General features: G+C 40.1%; 1 protein-coding gene across 3 annotated transcripts in view; it reads left to right on the forward strand.

Annotated features, from left to right (window-relative positions):
- Positions 1 to 21786, forward strand: part of LOC134211782 (transmembrane and coiled-coil domains protein 2) — a 215795-nt gene that overhangs the window by 101698 nt on the left and 92311 nt on the right. For 2 of the 3 annotated variants that reach the window (XR_009979097.1, XM_062689002.1), the window contains exons 6-7: positions 445 to 667; positions 731 to 839. Coding sequence is in view for 2 of the 3 variants with exons in the window: in XM_062689002.1 (XP_062544986.1) it covers positions 445 to 667; positions 731 to 839 (332 nt within the window). In the remaining variant the exon portion in view is untranslated. The remainder of the gene's footprint in view (positions 1 to 444; positions 668 to 730; positions 840 to 21786) is intronic. The other variant, XM_062689003.1, reaches the window with a different exon arrangement.

Here is a 21786-nt window from a genome sequence, read left to right on the forward strand (position 1 = left end):
ATTTGGTCTCCTGTCATTTGAGCTTTCTATAAAATGGCTTATTGCATTAAGAGAATAAGGGCCGATACCCACGTAGCGTTTTTTCAAGCTGCGTGCACGCCGCGTCCACGCAAGGTACCCAGCATCAAATGTAGTCGTGCACGTAGCGTAAAAAAACCGTTTTTTCATTGATTTGTTTGACAGTTTGGGAATGCAAGAGATGATGGCTATTCCACGGTAATTACGAATGTCAGGTTTCCAGATTTGGAGTAATCAAATAATTGACATCATGACAGAAAATTTTGATTTCAAACTTTGCTCGCAAATCCCATTCAACTCTTTCTGGGATTACAAATATCCAAAATCCCTAAAAAATAATGAGTGAGTGGGTGGGGGTGAAAAATGTTCATTACGCTGCCAATTTTTTAATATGCCAACTGTATTAAATTGAAATAATTTATCAAGCATGGTACGCAGATCACAACATAATGGATATAAATCGCCCATCACGCATCGAGGACAATGTATCTTTTGGTTACGATAACGTACTGAATTCGAGCCTAGGAATTGGAGAAGAAGCTGATACGATTGGTATATCCAGTCCAGGAATTATAGGAGATATGGAAGAAAAATACAGCGAGCAAGCAAGCGACTGTAGCAGCGTTACGAGCGATAGTATTCCTTTGAGGTTTGTATAAAAAATAGCTTGAACCAGATTCTATATTTTATATTTTAAATATATTCATTACAGTTCTGGTAAACTTCGCGTTATGCGTAATAGCCATTGTGCAAATAGCAAAGCAATAAATGATATTCGTGACAATTACGACAGATTGAAGGGAAAACTGGACAGATTAGAGGTAAGTTTATTTATCATGCAACTATCCACTATTATTCTAACAAATCTCCAACGAATCATTCCATCATATAATAGTAAATTATATCTGATCAAAGGTATCTTGGTTGCAAGTCAAATCAAGAGCCTTTGTAATTGGGTTTTCTACCCTTCCTTCGGAAGTGTCTATAATTTCATTTTGTATGCGTTACGCAGGCGTGTTACGTATTAAGCTATCGATAAATCTCTTGAATTATGAAATAAAATGTATGGTATTTGGAACAAATTTACAATATTGAAAATATAATTACAGTCCACTCTCTACATTTCGATGTTCTATATCTCGATACCTCTTATGTCGATGGTTTGCTCGGTCTATTCAATCTACATACATTTTGGCTTTCTACATCTCGATAACCTCCCTATCTCGATATTTCTCTATCTCGATGTGTTCTAATCATATTTTACTCAAGATTCACTCTCCTTATGTCGATATGATCAAATTTTTAGGCTACTAGAATATCTTTGGACAATAAATATGCTTATTTTTCTGATTTGTTTAAAGAAAAACCAGAATAATCCACCTAGCGGTGATGGTGCCTTTCTCGTGTAGGCACTATAAAACGTTCTCTATAAAACAAGAAAATGCATAAGAGTATCAAGAAAAGCACATAAGAGAGGTCAAAATTGCACTTGAGGGAGATAGCTTCAGCTATTTCCATCAATTCACATTTATTTGCGTTCATTTAAATGCATCGCAAAAGTTTTTGAAAAAAAAAAATTTGATTTTGAATTTTTTTTTTTCCAAGCGGGGACCCTTAAGAAAAATGGGGAAAAAATCGATGTTGTTTTTTATAACTCCAGAACGCAATGGCCGATTTTCAATAGCGAAAAATTAGGAAGGATTCCGCGTAGAATGCAACCTGTTGCAAGCAAATCGGGTAAGGTTAAGTACAAAAAAGTGTGTCTCACATTTTTTTTGTACACACACACATACATGCATACATACACACATACATACATCACCTCAATTCGTCGAGCTGAGTCGATTGCTATATAACACTATGGCTCTCCGAGCCTTCTATCAAAAGTTCGGTTTTGGAGTGATCCTATAGCCTTTACGTATACTTAGTATACGCGAAAAGCAAAAAGACAATTGATTTTATTTGAGGAACATATAGAAGCATGGACCAAACAATCTGTTCAAAAAGGTCTCTTATATTTTAGTCTTCTTGCCCTCAGATACATTCAATCTATTCTACAAGCATTCTAAGTGGTTGAAACAGTTACCCATTCTCACCCCTATTTGACCCATTATCACCCCCGACGACGCACAGTGGGACCAATTCCAAAAAAGACGGTCATAAATGTTAGAAGTGAATAAAATGGTCTAGCAGGCCACATATTGTGATTTTTCATTGAATAGATGCCCAAGCAATCAAAAGTTCAGATTTTACTTAAATTTGTTCCTAACTAAACCAATTGGTTCATCTTTGGTTCACATTAATTTCCAAACAACTTAACGGGACTTCAAAGTTCAATTTTGCGCTCCCACCATACAAAAAATTACTTAAAATGCGAGCTGATTAAACCAAAACATCCCCTCGATTCCTTGTCGTGTTTCTGGACGAGCCGGACGTATTTACATCCGTGTCTCATCACGTGACGCTCTTTTAATCGGTGGAGTTTTTTTTCCCCCACGGTCGGGGTTGTTTTTATATCGTTAGTTGCCTACGCGAGTTAAAAGTTAGTTAGTCACAAGGTGATCTATCCAGCCGACTAATTAAGGAAGCGAGCTGTCTTAGCAATGCTATTGCAGTCTCGTGAGAAGGTGAAGTTTTTTTTTTTTCTGAAAGCATTACTGTGACGACCAACAGCAGCAAAGTCGCCGTCACGTAAAAAGCTACCTACTCGGTGGAGTAGGCAGCGAACAGGCTAAGTACAATATTGTATCCCATTGTCCCGTTGAACTCGATTCATCCACACTTCAGTGGTGCCGTTTTGTGTTCTGCCTATAGTTAGGTACCGGTGGATTACAGTGGGCAAAAGCGAAAAAGTTCGCCTGAAATATTATTAATTCATTTCGCTTTTTCTGTGTTTTTGTTGTTGTTTGGTTATTATTATAGTTAAATCTTATTAGTATTTTCTCATATTTTTTTATTATTATTTTGGGGATTTTGGGTTATATTACATGGACGAACAAAACGGAGGCGAAACGCCTCCCAAAGACAATGTCGTTCGCATCGCGATTCTACCAGGCTTCTTCGCCTGGGCCTTGGGTTGTTTACTTTCGGCAGAAAGTGAAAAGTATTGTTTTTTAGGAATCAAACGCGACTTGACGCGTCGTTTTCCGAAAACTGATTTTCATCAGATTAATCGGAACAAACTACGTGTAACCGCACCTACATATCAGGATGCAAATGCTATTGCAAAAGACCAACTGTATAATGTAGAATATTTGGTTTATGTGCCTCGCGAGAGGTCGAAATTGAAGGCGTGATAAACGCAGCGAGCCTGACTTGTACGGATGTACTTGCAGGAAAAAGGTCGCTTAAAGAATGCCCTGCAATCTACTGTGGATATTCTGGATTGCAAGGAGTTGCATTCAGCTGTCATGGTAGATGGTAAAAAGTGTATTCCAAGTCAGGTTCACTTCGGGTGACGTTCGCCGGTTCGATTCTCCCAAAATATGTAGATATTGAAAATATGTTATTTCCGGTGCGTCTTTTGTGCCGAGGGTGTTTAATTGTACCAACTGCAAACAGTTGGGGCACACTGCCGAGTTTTGCGACAACAAGCCCCGTTGTGGCAAATGTTTTGAGAAGCATAGGGAGGAGTCATGCCAACAACAAGCTACAAAATGTGCTTATTGTGGTCTAGATCCTCCCCATGGTTTGCAAGAATGCCCGGTGTACAAGAAGCGCACCAAAAAGTTAAGCGTTCGTTAGTACAGCGCTCTAAGCAGTCGTATGCAGAAATGGTGAAGTCGCAAGATACATCCGCAACTGCCAACGCAACGGCTGCTATTTCAGCTGCCGTTCAAGTAAGTGATTTTTATGATGTCATTTCCATAGACGAATCGGACTCTGACGTAGCCGATATGGATGATTCTGCGGAGGTACACGTACCCGAAAAGAGGAAGAAACTGTCTTTCTGGGATAGCGCCGTAAGAAAACAAAAATCGTCCCTAAAAGCTTGCAAAAATTCGATGGTAATGGAGGATTATTTAAAATCCCGAAGCAGCCTGTCTACACTGCACCTTTTGACCCATGTTGCATTCCCGCCATTGCCTAAAACTGAAGTTTCAAAGAAACATCAGACAAGGAATATCTCTGAGCAGAAAATTGCTACTCGCACTTCCAAGAAAAGAATCTCGTCCAAGCGAGGACTGATATCCTTTAAGGACCTTGTGGACCGTATTTTGAAATTATTTAATGTACCCAATTCAATGAGGGCAATCATTGACATCTTTATACCAACAGTAGAAACATATCTGAAGCAATTGACTGTTTCATGGCCCCTTCTTGCAGAAATTGTATCTTTCGATGGATAATACGGCCAATATAGAAAATACAATCACTGTGCTACAGTGGAACTGTCATAGTCTAAAAAATAAATTAGTGTGTTCAAGTTTTTGATTCGCAAACACGATTGCGATATATTTGCACTCTGTGAACATGGCTTTCTTTTGAATCAACTTTCACAATTTTAACATTATTCGCTCAGATCGCGATGATAACTATGGTGGCGTTCTTCTGGGGATCAAAAAATGTTACCCTTTCTACAGAATTCCCATCCCAATTGTAAATGGCTTGGAAATCGTCGCTTGCCAAGTAAACGTAAAGAATAAAGACCTTTGCATAGCTTCAGTTTATATTCCACCAAATGCCTCGCTTAGTCGTCAACATCTTTGGAGCGCAGTTTCTATCATCCCCAGTTTTAATACTGGGCGATATGAATGCACATGGTACTGCATGGGGCGAAACCAGAGACGATAATAGAGCGCCAATTTTCTATGATTTGTGCGACGATTTCAACTTGAATATCTTGAACACAGGTGAAGTAACTCGAATAGGACCTCAAGGTCAAGAAAGTCGATTAGATCTGTCTTTATGCTCAAACTCACTATCATTAGATTGTACGTGGAAGGTAATCCAAGATCCCCATGGTAGTGACCACATGCCGATAGTCACCACAATCAAAAATGGCTATCAACGATCAGAGCCAGTTCAGGTTCCTTTCGACCTCACGAAGAACATTGACTGGCAAAAATTTGCATCGGCGGTAAAATTGGTATTGAGTCAACTGATATTCTTCCGCCACTGGATGAGTATCGATTTCTAACTGAGTTCATTCAATGCGCACTAGAAGCCCAGAAACGATGCGTTCCAAGTACATCTGTCATAAGAAGACCAGCCACACCTGGATGGGATGATGAATGTACTAAGTTGTATTCTGAGAAATCTGATGTTTTAAGGCCTTCCGTAAACACGGAAGGTTCGAGCTTTTCGAAGAGTATTTGAGGCTTGAAAGTAGGCTCAAAAATCTTCTCAAGGCTGAAAAACGTAGTTACTGGCGACGCTTTGTCGAGGGACTATCAGGGGAAACCTCAATGACAACACTTTGGAAAACGGCCCGCAACATGCGGAACCGCACTTCCACCAACGAGAGTGAAGAATACTCCAATCGATGGATATTCAACTTCGCAAAAAAGGTCTGTCCAGATTCCGTACCAGCAGAACCGCTATTTCGAGAATCAGTCACTGATCCCGGTTCTTTGGGTGGACCATTCTCAATGCTGGAACTTTCTATGTCTCTTCTTTCATCGAATAACTCTGCTCCGGGATGCGATAACATCAAATTCAATCTTCTGAAAAACCTCCCAGATATCGCAAAAAGACGATTACTTGACCTGTACAACTGTTTCATGGAGTACAACATTGTGCCACCAGAATGGCGACAGGTCAAAGTAATAGCTATTCAAAAGCCTGGGAAACCAGCGTCTAATCACAATTCATACCGACCGATTGCCATGCTATCGTGCATGAGGAAATTATTGGAGAAAATGATCCTTTCAAGAATTGATCATTGGGTCGAACAAAATGCATTACTATCAAATACTCAGTTCGGTTTTCGAAAAGGTAAAGGAACAAATGATTGTCTAGCGTTGCTCTCTTCAGATATACAGCTGGCCTTTGCGCATAAGGAGCAATTGGCTTCAGTTTTCTTGGATATTAAGGGCGCTTTTGATTCAGTTTCCATAGAAATACTGTCGGCAAATCTGCACAGTAGTGGATTACCCGTTATTTTAAATAATTTCTTGTACAACTTGTTGTCAGTGAAACATATGAACTTTACTCTCGGCACTCTGACAACTTCCAGAAATAGCTACATGGGCCTTCCCCAAGGATCATGTTTAAGTCCCTGCTTTACAATTTCTATGTGAAAAATATTGACAATTGTTTGGAAGAACAATGCACACTTAGACAGCTGGCAGAGGATGCCGTGATCTCGCTAAGAGGTTCGGGTGCAGAAGTCCTGCAAAGACCATTGCAAAGTTCCCTAAATAATCTGACTGGTTGGGCCAGACATTTAGGGATCGAGTGTTCACCGCAAAAACTCAGTTGGTTGTGTTTACTAAGAAGCGGTACCCTGCTCAACTGAAACTAAAGCTGTTGAATGATAACATAAACCAATCTTTATCTTCAAAATACCTTGGGGTCTGGTTTGATTCTAAGTGTACCTGGAAAACCCATATTGATTATTTGATAGAGAAATGCCGAAAAAGGATTCATTTTCTACGTTCTATCTCCGGAACTTGGTGGGGCGCTCACCCGGAAGATCTCATCAAACTATATAGAACGACTATTCTCTCTGTTTTAGAGTACGGCTCTTTCTGCTTCCTCTCAGCAGCTGAGTGCCACCTGATCAAATTGGAACGTATTCAATATCGTTGTTTGCGTATTGCTCTTGGCTGTATGCATTCAACGCATAACATGAGCCTGGAGGTGCTTGCTGGAGTCACTCCTTTAAAGCACCGCTACTGGGAACTCTCACTTAGAATACTGATCAAATGTGGAACAAGTAACACACTTGTCTTAGAAAATTTCGATAATATGCTTGAACTGATTCGTCAGTCAAGATTCCTGAGGGTCTACCTCAACTACATATCGACAGATCTTTGTCTTCCATGTTATAATCCACCACGAGTTAGCTTCATCAACGACAGTTCCTCCATTGAATACGATCTGTCCATGAAACATGCTATTCAAGGAATACCAGATCATCTTCGAAATCTTTCCATTCCCCCTATTTTTCCGAAAAATATGAACATGTCAATTGCAACAACAGATATTTCACTGATGGTTCTCGCATCAACGGATCCACTGGCTTCGGTGTCTTCAATGTAAATTCAATCACCTTCCGAAAACTTCAGGAACCGTGTTCGGTTTATGTTGCTGAGCTGGCAGCAATTAACTTCGCTTTGGGGATAATTTCCGATCAGCCCGTACACGCACAAAAATAAATTGTAAATTCTACAAAATAAAGGGTCAAATTCGACAAACATGTTTGTTATCTCAGGGCTTACAAACATTTTTGTTGAATTCAACCCAATATGTTTGTTGTTCTAACAATCATGATAGTTATTAATTTTATTTTGACGTTTTGTCGTTTTAAGAATATTTTTATTAGTTTAACAAACGTGTTTGTTAAAACCACTATATTTTTTGTAGAGTTGCCAATATTTTTTCTTTACATTTGAGGTTAAGTTACAAAAACACAAATATTTTACAATGCAATATTTTTCAATTTTTTTTATTTGCAAACTATGTTCATGCTATTATAAATAACACTTGGTTTTTTTAGATCGCGTATCCATTTCCTCGTCCATTTCAATAGGGCCTCAATCATATTTTTACATTTGTCTGATGAGAATAGACCGGGATAAATCTGAGACATTTGCTAAAAGGTGGAACATTTATATTTATAAAAATATGAAATTTTTAGCTTTATTTTTAAACAAATACTTACTTCTATATATAAATGAAAACAATGGCGATATCCATTCCACTTTCGGTTGTTTTCCATTCCATTTCCTTCCATGTTGTTTTCCACTAGAAAAAAATGTGGAGTGGAATCGTTTTTTCCACTGCAACTGATATGGCACGCACAAATTTATGGTACGCTGTTAGCAGCCATATTGGTTTTCTTTGACATATAATATCAACAAAACAATTTGTAAAAATAAACAGGGTTTATGGCTACATCAACAAAATTTGTTAGTTGACATTACAAATTTTGATTTTCATTGTAACAAACAGTTATGGTTGAATTCAACAAACCAATTTGTTGAATCAACGTAACAAAATTTCTATGCGTGTAGACCATTATTTCATCTTCTCGGATAGTCTTAGTTCTATCGAGGCACTCCGGTCGATGAAACCTGTTAAGCACGCATCTTACTTTCTTACAAATATAAGAGAGCAGATGCGTGATTTGGTCGAAAGATCATTCAAGATTACCTTTGTATGGGTCCCATCCCATTGCCTAATCTATGGCAATGAGAAGGCGGACTCGCTAGCAAAGGTGGGCGCACAGGAAGGTGAAGTTTATGATAGACAAATCTCGAACAACGAGTTTTTCCCATTAGTCCGTCAGAGTACTCTTCAAAATTGGCAAATGATTTGGTCAAACAATGAACTTGGACGGTGGCTATTTTCCATAGTTCCTAAAGTTTCTGCGCGAGCGTGGTTCAGAGGTGAGGACTTAAGTCGAGGCTTTATCCGCACGATGTCGAGGCTTATGTCCAATCACTATTCACTAAACGCACATCTCTATAGAATAAACCTGGTCGATAGCAATATATGTAGGTGTGGAGCCGGTTACGATGACATCGATCACGTAGTTTGGTATTGCTCGGAAAACGACGCCTCCAGAGAGCAACTATTGGATACCCTTGTGGCCTGAGGTAAACAACACTACAGGGAAGTAAGAAGTGTTTTGGGGATCGCGATGTGGTATATATGCAGGCTATCTATGTCTTTCTTTGCTCGTCTGACATCAAAGTCTAATATGTTTTATTTTGTATTCCTTCAGTTTTGGTCCTTGTCTTTGTCTTATTGTTCCGTGTACCATGAAGCTCTGGCCATCCGGAAGATGCTCCCTGACGAACCACAACTGGAGCACGACGCTACGCTACAACGTTTTTGACGTCAAATACCCGGATGAGCAGCTGAAAAAACCCAAAACCAAAATCCCAACCCTGTCCATCCTGAAATTACGCAATCTAACCTTGAGTCACCACGAGTATCTTGGTCAATGTCCCTTTCCCCTACTAACTGTTAATAATAATGATATAGTTTTTAAATATCATAAAGAGTCTCGGCTCCGTTAAGTGTTATACACGCCTGAGCCTGTCAAATAAATGCAATAGATAAAAAAAAAAAAAAAACATCCCCTCTTATCCGAAATTTTGGTTGCTTGTGTGGTTCATCTTCTCTTCCCTCAATGACCCGTAAGCTAAAGTACAAGTTTCGGAGCGAGAGGTGGGGCACCAGTCGTCGCAAGCACGCTATAGTTCTCTAAGACAACGTGCTTGCACCAAGTGGTGCCCCTTCAAATATCAATGGCTGGCGCCGCCAATGTTGAGTTCTCTTTATATGAGCATTTACACAGGTATTTAATCACCGATTTCAGCCGCCTCACCGCAGTGCTAACGAAAAATTTATTCTATTGTTAGAAATAGTAAACATATGGAATAGGTTTTGTTTCGTCCCCAAACTAAGTAAAGCTGTAGAGGCGTAAGTTGTTACTTGATATTACGATTCATGTGAAAAACTCATGATATTTTTACAGATTAAGTTTGGAAAATTAAAAGTAATGGATAAAATAAAATCCTTTTCCGAAATTATCCATTGCGACTAGACATAACATGACTTGTTAGTTTATCCTACTTTCATTAATTAGCAATATTTTCAAAATCTCAGAGCGCAGGAGCCTGTAAGAACTAATGATCACGTGGGATTTCTCTAACAAAAGTATGCGTGAGCCAACAACAAATGATGCTAAGTGGGGCGTACACATATTACGTAAGCACTTATGGGGGAAAGGGGGTGACTTCTATCGTTTTTTTACGCATCATGTAAATAAAAAAACATTTGTATGAAAGAAATCTTACATGAGGGAGGGGGAGTCGAAAACCCCAGAAAAAAATGCTCACGTAATAACTAGACAATTTTAAGCTGATGTCACACCATTGCATTGGGACAAATGAGAAGTAGAGAGAGAAGTGAATACAAATTGTGCGTTGCTGCACTTATCAAAATTGATTGACAAGACCGAAAGGACCACCGTCAGTAAAACCGAAATAACTGAGCGGGCGGAGGGTGGCGGAACCTAATTTCTTCAGGATTGTATTCCTGACAAAAAAATGAAGCTTCAGTATGAATTTCATTGATGGGTGTAACCAATGGTTCCAGAAATTGCATTTGTGACTCCTTCACAATTATTATTTAGACCTTAATATACCCCTGGCCATGTTCATTAGGAGAGGTTACTCACTAACTCACAATCTATTAGCAGCGGTTTGAGTGCCGGCAAAATACTCTCCGCCGTAGAACAACTCACAGACAAGCAGAGAGACGATGATATTCACGAAACTATAAATATGTAAATACAGCAATTTCGGGTGTTGCTCGTATTCTAGTGGAACCAATACGGTCGTGCTTGGCATAGCTAGCACTCGCCACTTCAATTCCGTTCTGAAGACACAAGTGAGCGGTTAGTGAGCGTCGTGTCCCTAAGAAACTCGTGTAAAGCTCATTTAAAGAGTAATTTAAAGTAGTGATTTTTTTAATTTACTGTCTGTCCTTTATTATAGACCTACGTAAGAGACCGCTAAAAGTTAGATTAAATTTCGTGTATAGGTGAAAATTGCACGAAGGAAAGCGGTTAGTGAAATGTATAATAGAAAATGATATTGTAATTGTTCTAAAGGTCTTTTGTCTATTTTTTTTTTCAATCTTTTGTTTATTTGAAAGGCTCATTTGCCGTAAAGCGCTACGGAGCCAAAATCATGTTTCTAGTACAAAACTCTTTTGTCTATTAGGGTAATTGGACTTAGTTTGGTCCTATTCTTGCAGTGTGTGAAAAACTAGTGCAATACAATAAGAAAAAGGTAAATTAGTTAGGATATTACTATTTCTGCGGGAAAAAGCGGTTTTGAGGGGCAAACGCGGAATTCGGGACGTAAAACTAATAGACGTGGTAGGTCCACAGGGCCTTTTTCTTTTGTATCCTCGATCAGCCAATTCGGAGGAAGGACGCCATCTTTGATCTTCAGAATACACCCAGGTTTTTTTTTACGAGGGGGATACGTACCTCGCAAAAAAACCGTGTAAAAAAAACCGCGTTAATTTGAAAATCCGTGTAAAAAACAACCGTGCTAATTCGAAAGTCCGTGTAAAAAAAAACCGTGTTAATTCGAAAATCCGTGTAAAAAAAGACCGCGTTAATTCAAAAATCCGTGTAAAAAAATACCATCGAAAAATTTTCTAAGTCCTTTTCATTGAAAAAGACTTGATAAGTGATAAGTGAAAAGTTTATCAGTCTATTTGATTGACAAAAACTTAGAAACTGGGTATTGCCGTAACGGGCTCGATGAGCGAAAGCCGGAAATTGGTGTTTGGCGTTATTTTGAAATTTCCAGTTAGACCTGTGATTTTCTTATGCCGTCGCCGCGTCAGCGTGCCGCTGTATGTGAATTTACCACGCCACCGAATATTTTCTACCATATCGATGGATATTGGAGAACTGTTTAAGAAGTAGGTTGAAGGGTGTTATACAATTTTGAAGAGGATTTTTACTGTTAAGTTCAGTTTTATCTAGCAGCATGAAGATTATTTAATTACTTACTTATGAATCCTGTACGCCTCCGGTGGAGCAAAGGACCGACTTGAAAGATCTCCATCCTGAGCGACGACCAGCTATCGCTTTTACCTGTAGCCAGGTTAGATTAAGGCCGACTTCTTCTATGAGCCGTCATGAACCTCTGAGTTTGCCTCTGCTGCGATGTCCCGCTGCGTTCCAGTCTAATGCTAGTTTGCATATTTCGTTTCCGCTCCTTCGTGAAGTGTGGCCGATCCAGCCCCTCGGCCCCCCGGCCTCGGCCTTACTATCGGACAATGAAGCTCATTGTTTGAGATCCAGTTGTGAGGCCACCATGCACAAATTATGTACCGTAGGCATCTGTTGATGAACAACTGTATAACAGTACAGATTTCACGTTAGAGTTGAAAATTCGAATTTTGATGCGTTATATCTGCCTGTTCTTCAAGACAGTGGCGTAGCCAGGGGGCTGGTTTTGGGCATAACCCCCCCCCCCAGAGACAAAATTTTCGGAAGAAATTTCTTTTCGAAAAAAAAAGTTCGGAAAACCCCCCCAAGACCAATTTTCTGGCTACGCCACTGCTTCCAGATACTACTTAAACTCGCAAAGGCAACCCTTGCTTTCTTGATCCGTGCGCCTATGTTGATCTTGGTACCGCCGTCTGACGCCACATGGCTTCCAAAATATTCGAACTTTTCAACATTCTCCACTAATTGTCTACTACTACTGTAAAACTGGAAGAGGTTGCCGTGTTTACGTCCTACGATTTGGTTTTGTTGACGTTGATGACTAAACCTGCGGAAGACGAGTCGTTGAGCTTACTCTGCATATCAGAGCACCGTTGAGCGAGAAGTTCACGTCTTCAGCCTATTCGATGTCGTTTAGATTCTCCATGGTTAAAGGGTGCCATAGGTTTGGCACCTATCAGATTAACGTCGATTACAATAAGGAACAGTAACGGTGATGGAATACACCCTTGTCTCACACCAGCTACGACCCGGATAGGGCCAAACACGACCCCATTGTGCAGTACTCTGCACAAGAAGAGCTCGTACTATGCCTCGATGAGGCAGATAATTTTCTCAGGAACCCCCTTGCGTCTCAGGGTCCCCACATATTCTCAAGAATACCAAGTAAAGGGACTCTTGGAATTCGTTGACCTGCTCCAGAATGATACGGAGCGTGACAATAAGGTCCACACAGGATCTTCCGGCAAGGAACCCGGTCTGCTGTCGCCTGAAAGTCGCTTAGATCTTTTCCTAAATCCGGGCTAGGATAACTTAGTATAGAACTTTTAAGACGGTACACAGCAACATCATGTCTGATAACTGACGAGTACACAGTCAGGTCATCCTTTTTGGGCACCTTCACTAAGATACTTTGCAACCAGTCGACCGGGAAGGTTGAGGTGTCCTATATTACGAAATAAACGATGCAGAAGATGAGCAGATGTCATGGCAGATGTTTGAATCTCTAGCAGTGATTGCGCTCCGGTGTTGACGCGCGTTACACGTCGCATCCTGGACAGATCATGCTGGTGGCCTGGTTGGCACTTGAAAAAGGGTCGACCAATAACTGACCATTCGCGTCTTTTACAGGCATCGTTGCATTCATCTTCGCCCCGCTTAAGCGTTGTGAGATATCGTAGAGGAGGCGAATGTCCCTGGTTGCTGTGGCTCTCTCTCCCCTTCGTCGGCAAGCGAGTCCGCCCACGCACGCTTGTCCCGTCGACAAGCATAATAAAGTAAAATTTTATTTTTATTAGAAGCTTGCATTCTTGGCGCTTTTTTTAATTTCTAGTTTTTTGTAGTAAGGAGGAATTTCAGCAGGAATAATCGGAGGAATTTCTGGAAGGAATTCTTGAAAAGTGTCTGGAGAACCTTCCAGAAGATTTCCTGGAGGTACTTCAGATAAATCTCCTGTGAAGCTTTCGGAAAAAATCTTTGAGGAACTTCCGCATGAATTCTCGGAGGAATCTCAGAAAAAAAAACGCCGGAGAAATTCCTTTGAGGAACTGCTGGAGGATTTTTTTATTCATATATTTATTTAGTAGGCACTCCGTGTTCTTAAGCGCTACTGAACCGTGATCTACTGTAGTATTCTGCTGTACAGAATCTATGGATTCCCGTAGTTCGATATTCTTGTCGTTGCCGATATCATCGTGAGTTCTTCTTCTTCTTATTGGCATTACATCCCCACACTGAGACAGAGTCGCCTCGCAGCTTAGTGTTCACTTCCACAGTTATTAACTGCGAGGTTTCTAAGCCAGGTTACCATTTTTGCATTCGTATATCATGAGGCTAGCACGATGATACTTTTATGCCCAGGGAAGTCGAGACAATTTCCGTGAGCGTACGTGAGCGGAAGCACGGAACCTGAAAAGACGATTGACGATAGCGGGCGGCCATCTTTTATTTCCCGAGGCGAGCGTAGATAAATTAACGCTATCTACCATCGGAGCTCTACTCGATTCCCCCGCAAACGGGCCGGAACTTTCAACTCGCCGACAAACCGACACATTGTCGACGAAACGAACCCAACGAATCATCACGCCTGATCCGTAGCAGAATCGTACGTTTTTCAACGAACCGGCCGTCCACCTACGAGCTGGTCATCCGCCATCGAGCCGTCCGTCCGTTATCTAGCGTCCGCCCGCCTACGAGCCGGTCATCCGCCATCGAGCCGTCCGTCCGTTATCCAGCGTCCGCCCGCCTACGAGTCGATCATCCGTCATCGGGTCGTCCGTCCGTTATCAAGCCTACAGGCTGCCAACGAGCCAGTCCTGTCCGGCTCGCCGCCAACGACAACCATTAGTTATTTTCAAAACCGCAAGTATAGCATTAGTTGTATGTGACGTCACAGAAATATTATAAGCCATGGCCAATACACAACCCTCACTGAATATGTATAGTTGATAGAATATATCATGTTTGTGCACGTAAAGACAATTTGTTTTAAAGGTCATTCGTGTCACTGAAGAAACCACTACTATTTTCCTTTGTTGCGTTGTTTGCGGTCTCGAATTGAGATTTCATGCCTCCCTCACTTCGCAGTCCGTTCGGAATATATTGGCAGTGTGGCCTTTGAGCGAAAATTCCATTAGAGCGTAGTTTATGATAAAGAGGCTGCACTCATAACAAAGAGATGAAGTGTCAAAATTGGAACAGCGCATTTGCTGTCAAATCGGTTGTTCCAATCGAGCACAAGGTTGTTAAAGGTAGGAGTATTGCGTCTCTTTGTTTTTAATCCAGGCTCGTTAGTTTATGAGTATGGTGATATTTTAATTTTCGAACTGTCACTTTTAAGTTTAATTCTCCAAATGAGACAGACCTTATGGAACGTACACACGGTCAAGCAGTTTGGCCAACATTGACTCCACCTCTCGTTTATTCAAACATCCATCAAGTTTTACCAACAGCGGCACGAACAATCAATTTATTCGACCAACAATATCACACACGAACGACCGAAGCGACAACTTGAGCACCAACCATCAAAAAATATATGGGGGTTTGTGCAACTTCACTACAAACGCTCAAACATGTGCGGCGAACCTTGACTCCACCCCCGACAACTCAAACCAAAATCAAACCGTTTTATTTTTTTCCAACCGAGCCGCCTGTCAAATGGTTGTTCGAACAACTTCACACACGTTCAAACAAAGCAGCAACCGAAGCGTTTTCTTGGGGGTGGAGTCAATGTTCGTCAAACTACTTGACTGGTGTGTACGTTGCATTATAAGGGTCTGTCTCATTTGGAGAATTAAACTTAAAAGTGACAGTTCGAAAATTAAAAAATCACCCCGTTATATTGCCTGATTTTCTCAAAATTGCACGCGCCGAACCCTTCATGAAAGGTACCGCCGCGCTTTCTGCACCCCTTTACTTGATTCTTATGGGTGATTAGCATTGCGGTGTATCGTTTGGCGCGGCCGTACCTTTCGACAGTCATTCGCCGCGTGAAGTTTTGTGCAAGTACCCATTTGGGAACATTACAAACGCCGCGCAGTGTATCATATCCAGAAAATCCGACAATAAGAATGGCTGGTGCTACCCAGCAATTCCAATAGGAAATCGATGGAAAATGATTCGATATCTGTCAAAAGTAATCTTGCTCTGCGAGCAGGGTTATTCGATAATTATGGAAATGTCACTTTTAAGTTTAATTTCAGTTTAATTATCCAATTGAGACAGATCCTAAGGCTTTGTTCCGATTCGTAAATCAAAATCGAATTAAACTTAAAAGTGACAGTTCTAAAATTTCCAAATAACCCTGCTCACAGAGCAAGATTACTTTTGACAGATATTGAATCATTTTTGATACAGGGTGGCCACCGAACCGGGAAAAACGGGAAAAGCGGGAAAAAGACGGGAAATTGAAGTCACCGGGAAAAACCGGGAATTTAGGACCTGTACCGGGAAAAACAAATTTTCGTCAAACAAATTCAAAATTCTTCAAAGTTTTTATGAAGTTGATATTAGCAAATGATTTTCTCTTTAATGTTCATTACTCGCTTAGTCGCTTTCTAATCTTTAGTCCATGTAGTCCATGAGGTACAAACATTAAGTAGATCTTTTTTTCTGAATCCAGTTTGTGTTGTCACTAGCTCAGTTTGATATCAATTTCGAGTGACATTTTATACACATTGTGTTATGAGGCAAACATAAAATCGAATATCGAAATATTAATTCTATTAAATGAATGTATTCAACTTAAAGTAATACTTTTAATGTCCAAGCTTGCCTTGATACTTCGTGATTGTGTCTGTAATATTTTGAAGAGTAAAATATCTTTATTTTAGTTTTTTTTTTCAACCCAATACAATATAAAAGGTTATGATGGTGAAAGATATACGGATATACTCTAAAATATGTTTTTAACTTGTTACATGAGAAATAAGTTCCAACGGGAATAAGTTTCAACACTTCGATAATTCGAATATGCTAATATTGAATGGAAGCGTTGAACGTTGAACTTTTTAATAATAAAATCAAGATTCTATTTAAATAGATAGAAAACTGATTAAAACAAATTCTAGAAATCAAAATGTAAAATTGACTTAATTACGAATCATAAAAAATAATGATCTTGATCGGAAACAAAAATTTCGGGTTAAACCTGGGTTAGAATGCATATTAGTTGTTTTATAATTTTGTGGATATTTAGTAAACCAATAACTATGATGCGGTTATACACTTACTTCATTGCTTAGTTCTCTAACTCAAACACATCGATTTAATTTGATTCATTTTATTAGAGATAATTGTGTCTTTCCTCACATTCATTTAATTTATTTAGCTTACATCTAAACAGCTAAGATGTAAGCTAAATAAATTAAAAATGTAAACAGATAACACTGAATCAATAATTTGACGCCACAATACACAGTCTGAGGCCGCATCTCATCTTCGAATGCGCCCACGCTCGCCAAATCGTTCTGTACCTGGTCAATCCACCTCGCTCGCTGTGCTCCACATGGTCTTGTACTTGCTGGATCTGAAGCGAAAACTATCTTTGGAGGGTTGCTGTTCGACATTCTTGCAACATGCCCTGCCCATCGTACGATTCCGGTTTAGCTACCTTCTGGATACTGGGCTCGTCGTAGAGATGGGCGAGCTCGTGGTTCATCCTTCGCCGCCAATCACCGTCTTCCTGCACACCTACAAAGATGGCCCTAAGCACCCGTTTCTCACATACTTTTGCGATAGTTTGAAAAGCTTAATCAGTTTTTCAGGAAGGTATTCTTTAAAATATATATACATAAAAATGAATTTCTGTCTGTCTGAACCTTATAGACTCGGAAACTACTTAACCGAACGGCGTGAAAATTTGTATGGAGGGTTTTTGGGGCCGGGGAAGGTTCTTAAGATGGTTCGAGACCCCTCCTCGCCTGGAAAGGGGGGCTCCCATCAAATGAAACACCAATTTCTTTATAACTCGAGAATTAATCAAGCAAATGGGACCAAATCTGGCATGTGGAGGTTTTGGAAGGGAAGAAATGTTTTTGTGGTGGTTTGAAACCCCGTCCGCTTCAGGAAAGGGGGACTCCCATACAAATGAAACAGAAATTTAAGCATAACTCGAGAGCGAATCAGAGAAAAAATCAATTTTAGGCGAAACGAAGTTCGTCAGGTCTGCTATTAGTCTGAATAAGATAAAACCTAGAGCTGTACATTAAAATATGTTGGCGATACTGTAAGATACTATACGTAGAATACGTTTTTTCTGCTTTCTGTGAACATTATGCCATAAGAAGAAGGAACCAGAACTAGACTGCCATGCAATGTCCATTGCCTCGAAAGTTTTGCAACCAAGAAAAAATATTTACGAAAGTTTTGCAGCTAAGAAAAGAATAAAACCATTGTAATTAGGTGTTATTGTGGTATTACTATGTTGATTAAATGCCGGTTGACACTAACTACATGGCAAGTTAAATAAAAACCGGGAAAATTTGTCAAAATTTACCGGGAAAAGCGGGAAAAAACCGGGAATTTGAAAATCGAATTTCAGTGGCCACCCTGTTGATAGATGTTTTGTTGGTCTTGCTGGGTTGCGTTAGGCTTTGGTCCGATTCGTGAATTAAAATCGAATTAAACATAAAAGTGACAGTACGGAAATTATGAAATCCCCCGCTCATAAGAATGGCTGGTGCCAGAGTCTATTATATAGAGTTGCGCAAAGGGGATCTTCTTACACTTATTCTGAACGATCTTCTTGTTATTCTGTTTGCAGCTTTCATTTTTGTTCAACCCTTAAAGTGACTTCACGAGAGTGTTCACTGCTAAAGCTTTTTAATTTGATAACCAAGTCACCCACAGAGTGCAAACACGTGAGTTTCTTGTTGCTACTTTATTGGGGGTGTATTGAAGTTTTTTGAAGCTGTTTCTAGAACAAATCTAATACATTTCAATTCATGCGTTTTAATTCGCCATAATAATCATTAGGCGATAACAATACTTCCGCCTTACCAACAAGCATTTGTTTACTTTGCTCGATAGGTAGACGGTTTGACAGTTCAATAGGTAGATTTGGCTTCACTCTTTGCGTAACTCTATATATAATAGACTCTGGCTGGTGCTACCCAGCAAGACCAACAAAATATCATAACAGGGACGCAATGAGAAAACAGAACTGTGCAATAAAAATCCTATTCGACTAAATGCTGATGTCATATTAGAAATTTGGAGACAGTACTCGTCGATAGCAAATCCTTCCGCACGCGATGGCATATGAGCAAGTCAAACCACCTTCCTTTTGCCAGTGGAGATATATCAGCTTCCACACTGATATTCTTCCCTCCCCCTTCATACCGGAGCTTGGCAGAAGGAAGGTCGTGTGATATGTGCCATCACAAATATTGCCCTCCGCTCGCTTTCAAATCGACTTCTATAAAAACATTCTTCATGCCTGCCGTATCCTAACGGAACTATCAATTCTATACTTTCGCCTCTAATGCTATCATGAACATGTACGTCCAAGTTTGGAAGATGATATTAGCATTTCCATATCAACATGTTTGTAGTTACCACCAACGTCAAAGTCATTGCTTACCTTTTATTCTCTCATATTAATTATCGTATTAGCGTGATTTAGATTACGAGCATACCACTTGATAAAGAGCTGGGTGCTGCGGACAGAGCAGCTTTTTTGTTATCAAGCGAGTGTTGGGATGTTTTGAAATCAATCCCATAGGCAAAATTATTTTGCAGTTGCTTATACGATCCCCACCGATGTGTATCCAAATGTGTGTAGTATAGGAACGAAATGCGTTCATATTTTATTTATGCACTTGTTCTCGCACCGGTTGTTTCTATCAAGGTTGTTGAAGTGCAATCATGCTTCGCACCGGTGGTGAATATCCGGTTGCTATTGTGGCAAACACGGAAATAAATAAAATCAGGAAAAAATTATTATTTATTTTCAAATCATTCAGAACGCGCTCCAACTTTTGTAATATAAATATATGCGCGTAATGCTTTTTGTGATTATCAGATTAGCTAGACACACTTCTGCTAGGTGGCGCTAGCTTATATGCAATAATTTAGTGAGGTGGATATCTCGAGATCTATAAGACTTTTGTCTTCTACAAAGTTGTTCGGGTAGCCATAACATTTATAATGGAGACTAGTTTAGTTTGGAATTCATACGCATAGCGGCGCTAGTGTATGAGAAATAACCTGTTAGGTTTAATATTTCCAAATCCGTTAGAGTTAGATAGTGGCCATCTTCTACAAAGTTATCCGAATTATCTGTTAGGTTGGTTATTATAATATAAGATTTAAAAGGGTAGTCAAAACCAGAAGTTTAGTTTGAAACCGCAATACTCGTTGGCGCTCGAGTTGAGTCGAGTCGAGTCACAAATTTGGGTGGCTGTCAGTCTTACTACCCATACAATGTATATATGCGTTATATATATCCCACCCGATCGTATTCAAGACATGAATGTAATAGATCAGCATGTAAATTCACTTCAATGGGTCTCTACTCGAATGGACATCAAAGACAGTATTATCATTCTCGGAGATTTCAACATTCCCAACATCAAATGGAAACTGAGTTCATCCAATTATCTGTTTCCGGATGCATCTCATTCATCAATAAGCTCAACAGCACAATATCTTATTGATAGTTATTCCATGGCGCGTATTTCTCAGCTTAATTTCGTTCAGAACGAAAGCGGCCGTTTGCTAGATCTTTGTTTCGGCAGCTACGAAAGCAGTGTTCACTATAAATTAATGGAGGCCCCCTCACCTCTCGTGAAACCATCGATTCACCACCCCTCTCTACTGATCGAAATAAGCAGCGTAACGCCAATCTTGTATACTGATCATAAGGAAATGTTATACTACGACTTCAAAAATGCTGATTACACTAAAATGAATACGTTTCTGTCCAACATTAACTGGCTCGACATCATCAATATGGATCTAGAATCTTCTGTTTCTGCGTTTTGGAATGTTATGTTGTATGCTATCGACCAATCCGTTCCAAAAGGATTCCAAACGTCGCCTCGCAATCCACCATGGAGTAATACCACTTTGAAGGCTTTAAAAAGCCTGAAACGTTCCGCACTACGCAAGTACACTAAATTCAAAAGCCGCCATTGCAAACTAATGTTCACTAACGTCAACCAGCGCTACAAACTTTAAACAAGAAGCTGTTTTCTGCATACCAGAGGAAAATTCAACAAAAGCTACGCCATAATCCCAAAGGCTTTTGGAGTTACGTCAGTGAACAGCGCAATGAATCTGGTCTTCCGACTGTCATGTTTAAGGGAAACATCGAATCATCATCTGCTGAAGGTATCAGTGACCTATTTCGCAGTCACTTCTCTAGCGTGTTCACGCAAGAGTCTTTAGACTGTCAACAAGTTTCCAAAGCAGCGTGTAATGTTCCAGTCCATCCCCCTGTTGGTGAACACCCAATCATTACTGAAGACACAATTGTGGAAGCTTGCTCCACCATGAAGGCTTCATACAACTCAGGTCCCGACGGTATACCTGCTACGGTGTTAAAGAAATGCTCCCTCAGTTTATCTAAGCCGCTATCCCAACTTTTCAACCTCTCGCTTCAATCTGGAAACTTCCCAGACCACTGGAAAAAATCATATGTCTTCCCAGTGTTCAAAAAAGGAAACAAACGCGAAATTAGCAACTACCGCGGAGTAGCTGCTATGTGCGCAGTCTCAAAGTTGTTCGAGAAAGTTATCTACAAGTTTGTATTCCACAATTGTCATCACTTCATCTCGGAGCATCAACATGGTTTCATGCCGAAACGATCAACAAATAGTAATTTGCTGCTGTACTCTTCTTTCATCGCAAAAGCTCTTCAGAAAGGCCAACAAGTCGACTCAATTTACACCGATTTCTCTGCCGCATTTGACAAGATTAATCATCAAATTACTATCGCCAAGTTTGAGCGATTGGGATTTTCTGGATCATTTCTTCGCTGGTTACAGTCCTACCTGAATGGCCGGGAAATGGCCATTAAGATTGGGGATATCATCTCATCCTACTTCCTCGTTACCTCGGGGGTGCCACAAGGTAGTCACTTAGGTCCGCTAATTTTCTTGGTCTACCTGAAT

This window comes from Armigeres subalbatus, chromosome 2 (assembly GCF_024139115.2).
Source record: "Armigeres subalbatus isolate Guangzhou_Male chromosome 2, GZ_Asu_2, whole genome shotgun sequence".
NCBI classification, from domain to species: domain Eukaryota; kingdom Metazoa; phylum Arthropoda; class Insecta; order Diptera; family Culicidae; genus Armigeres; species Armigeres subalbatus.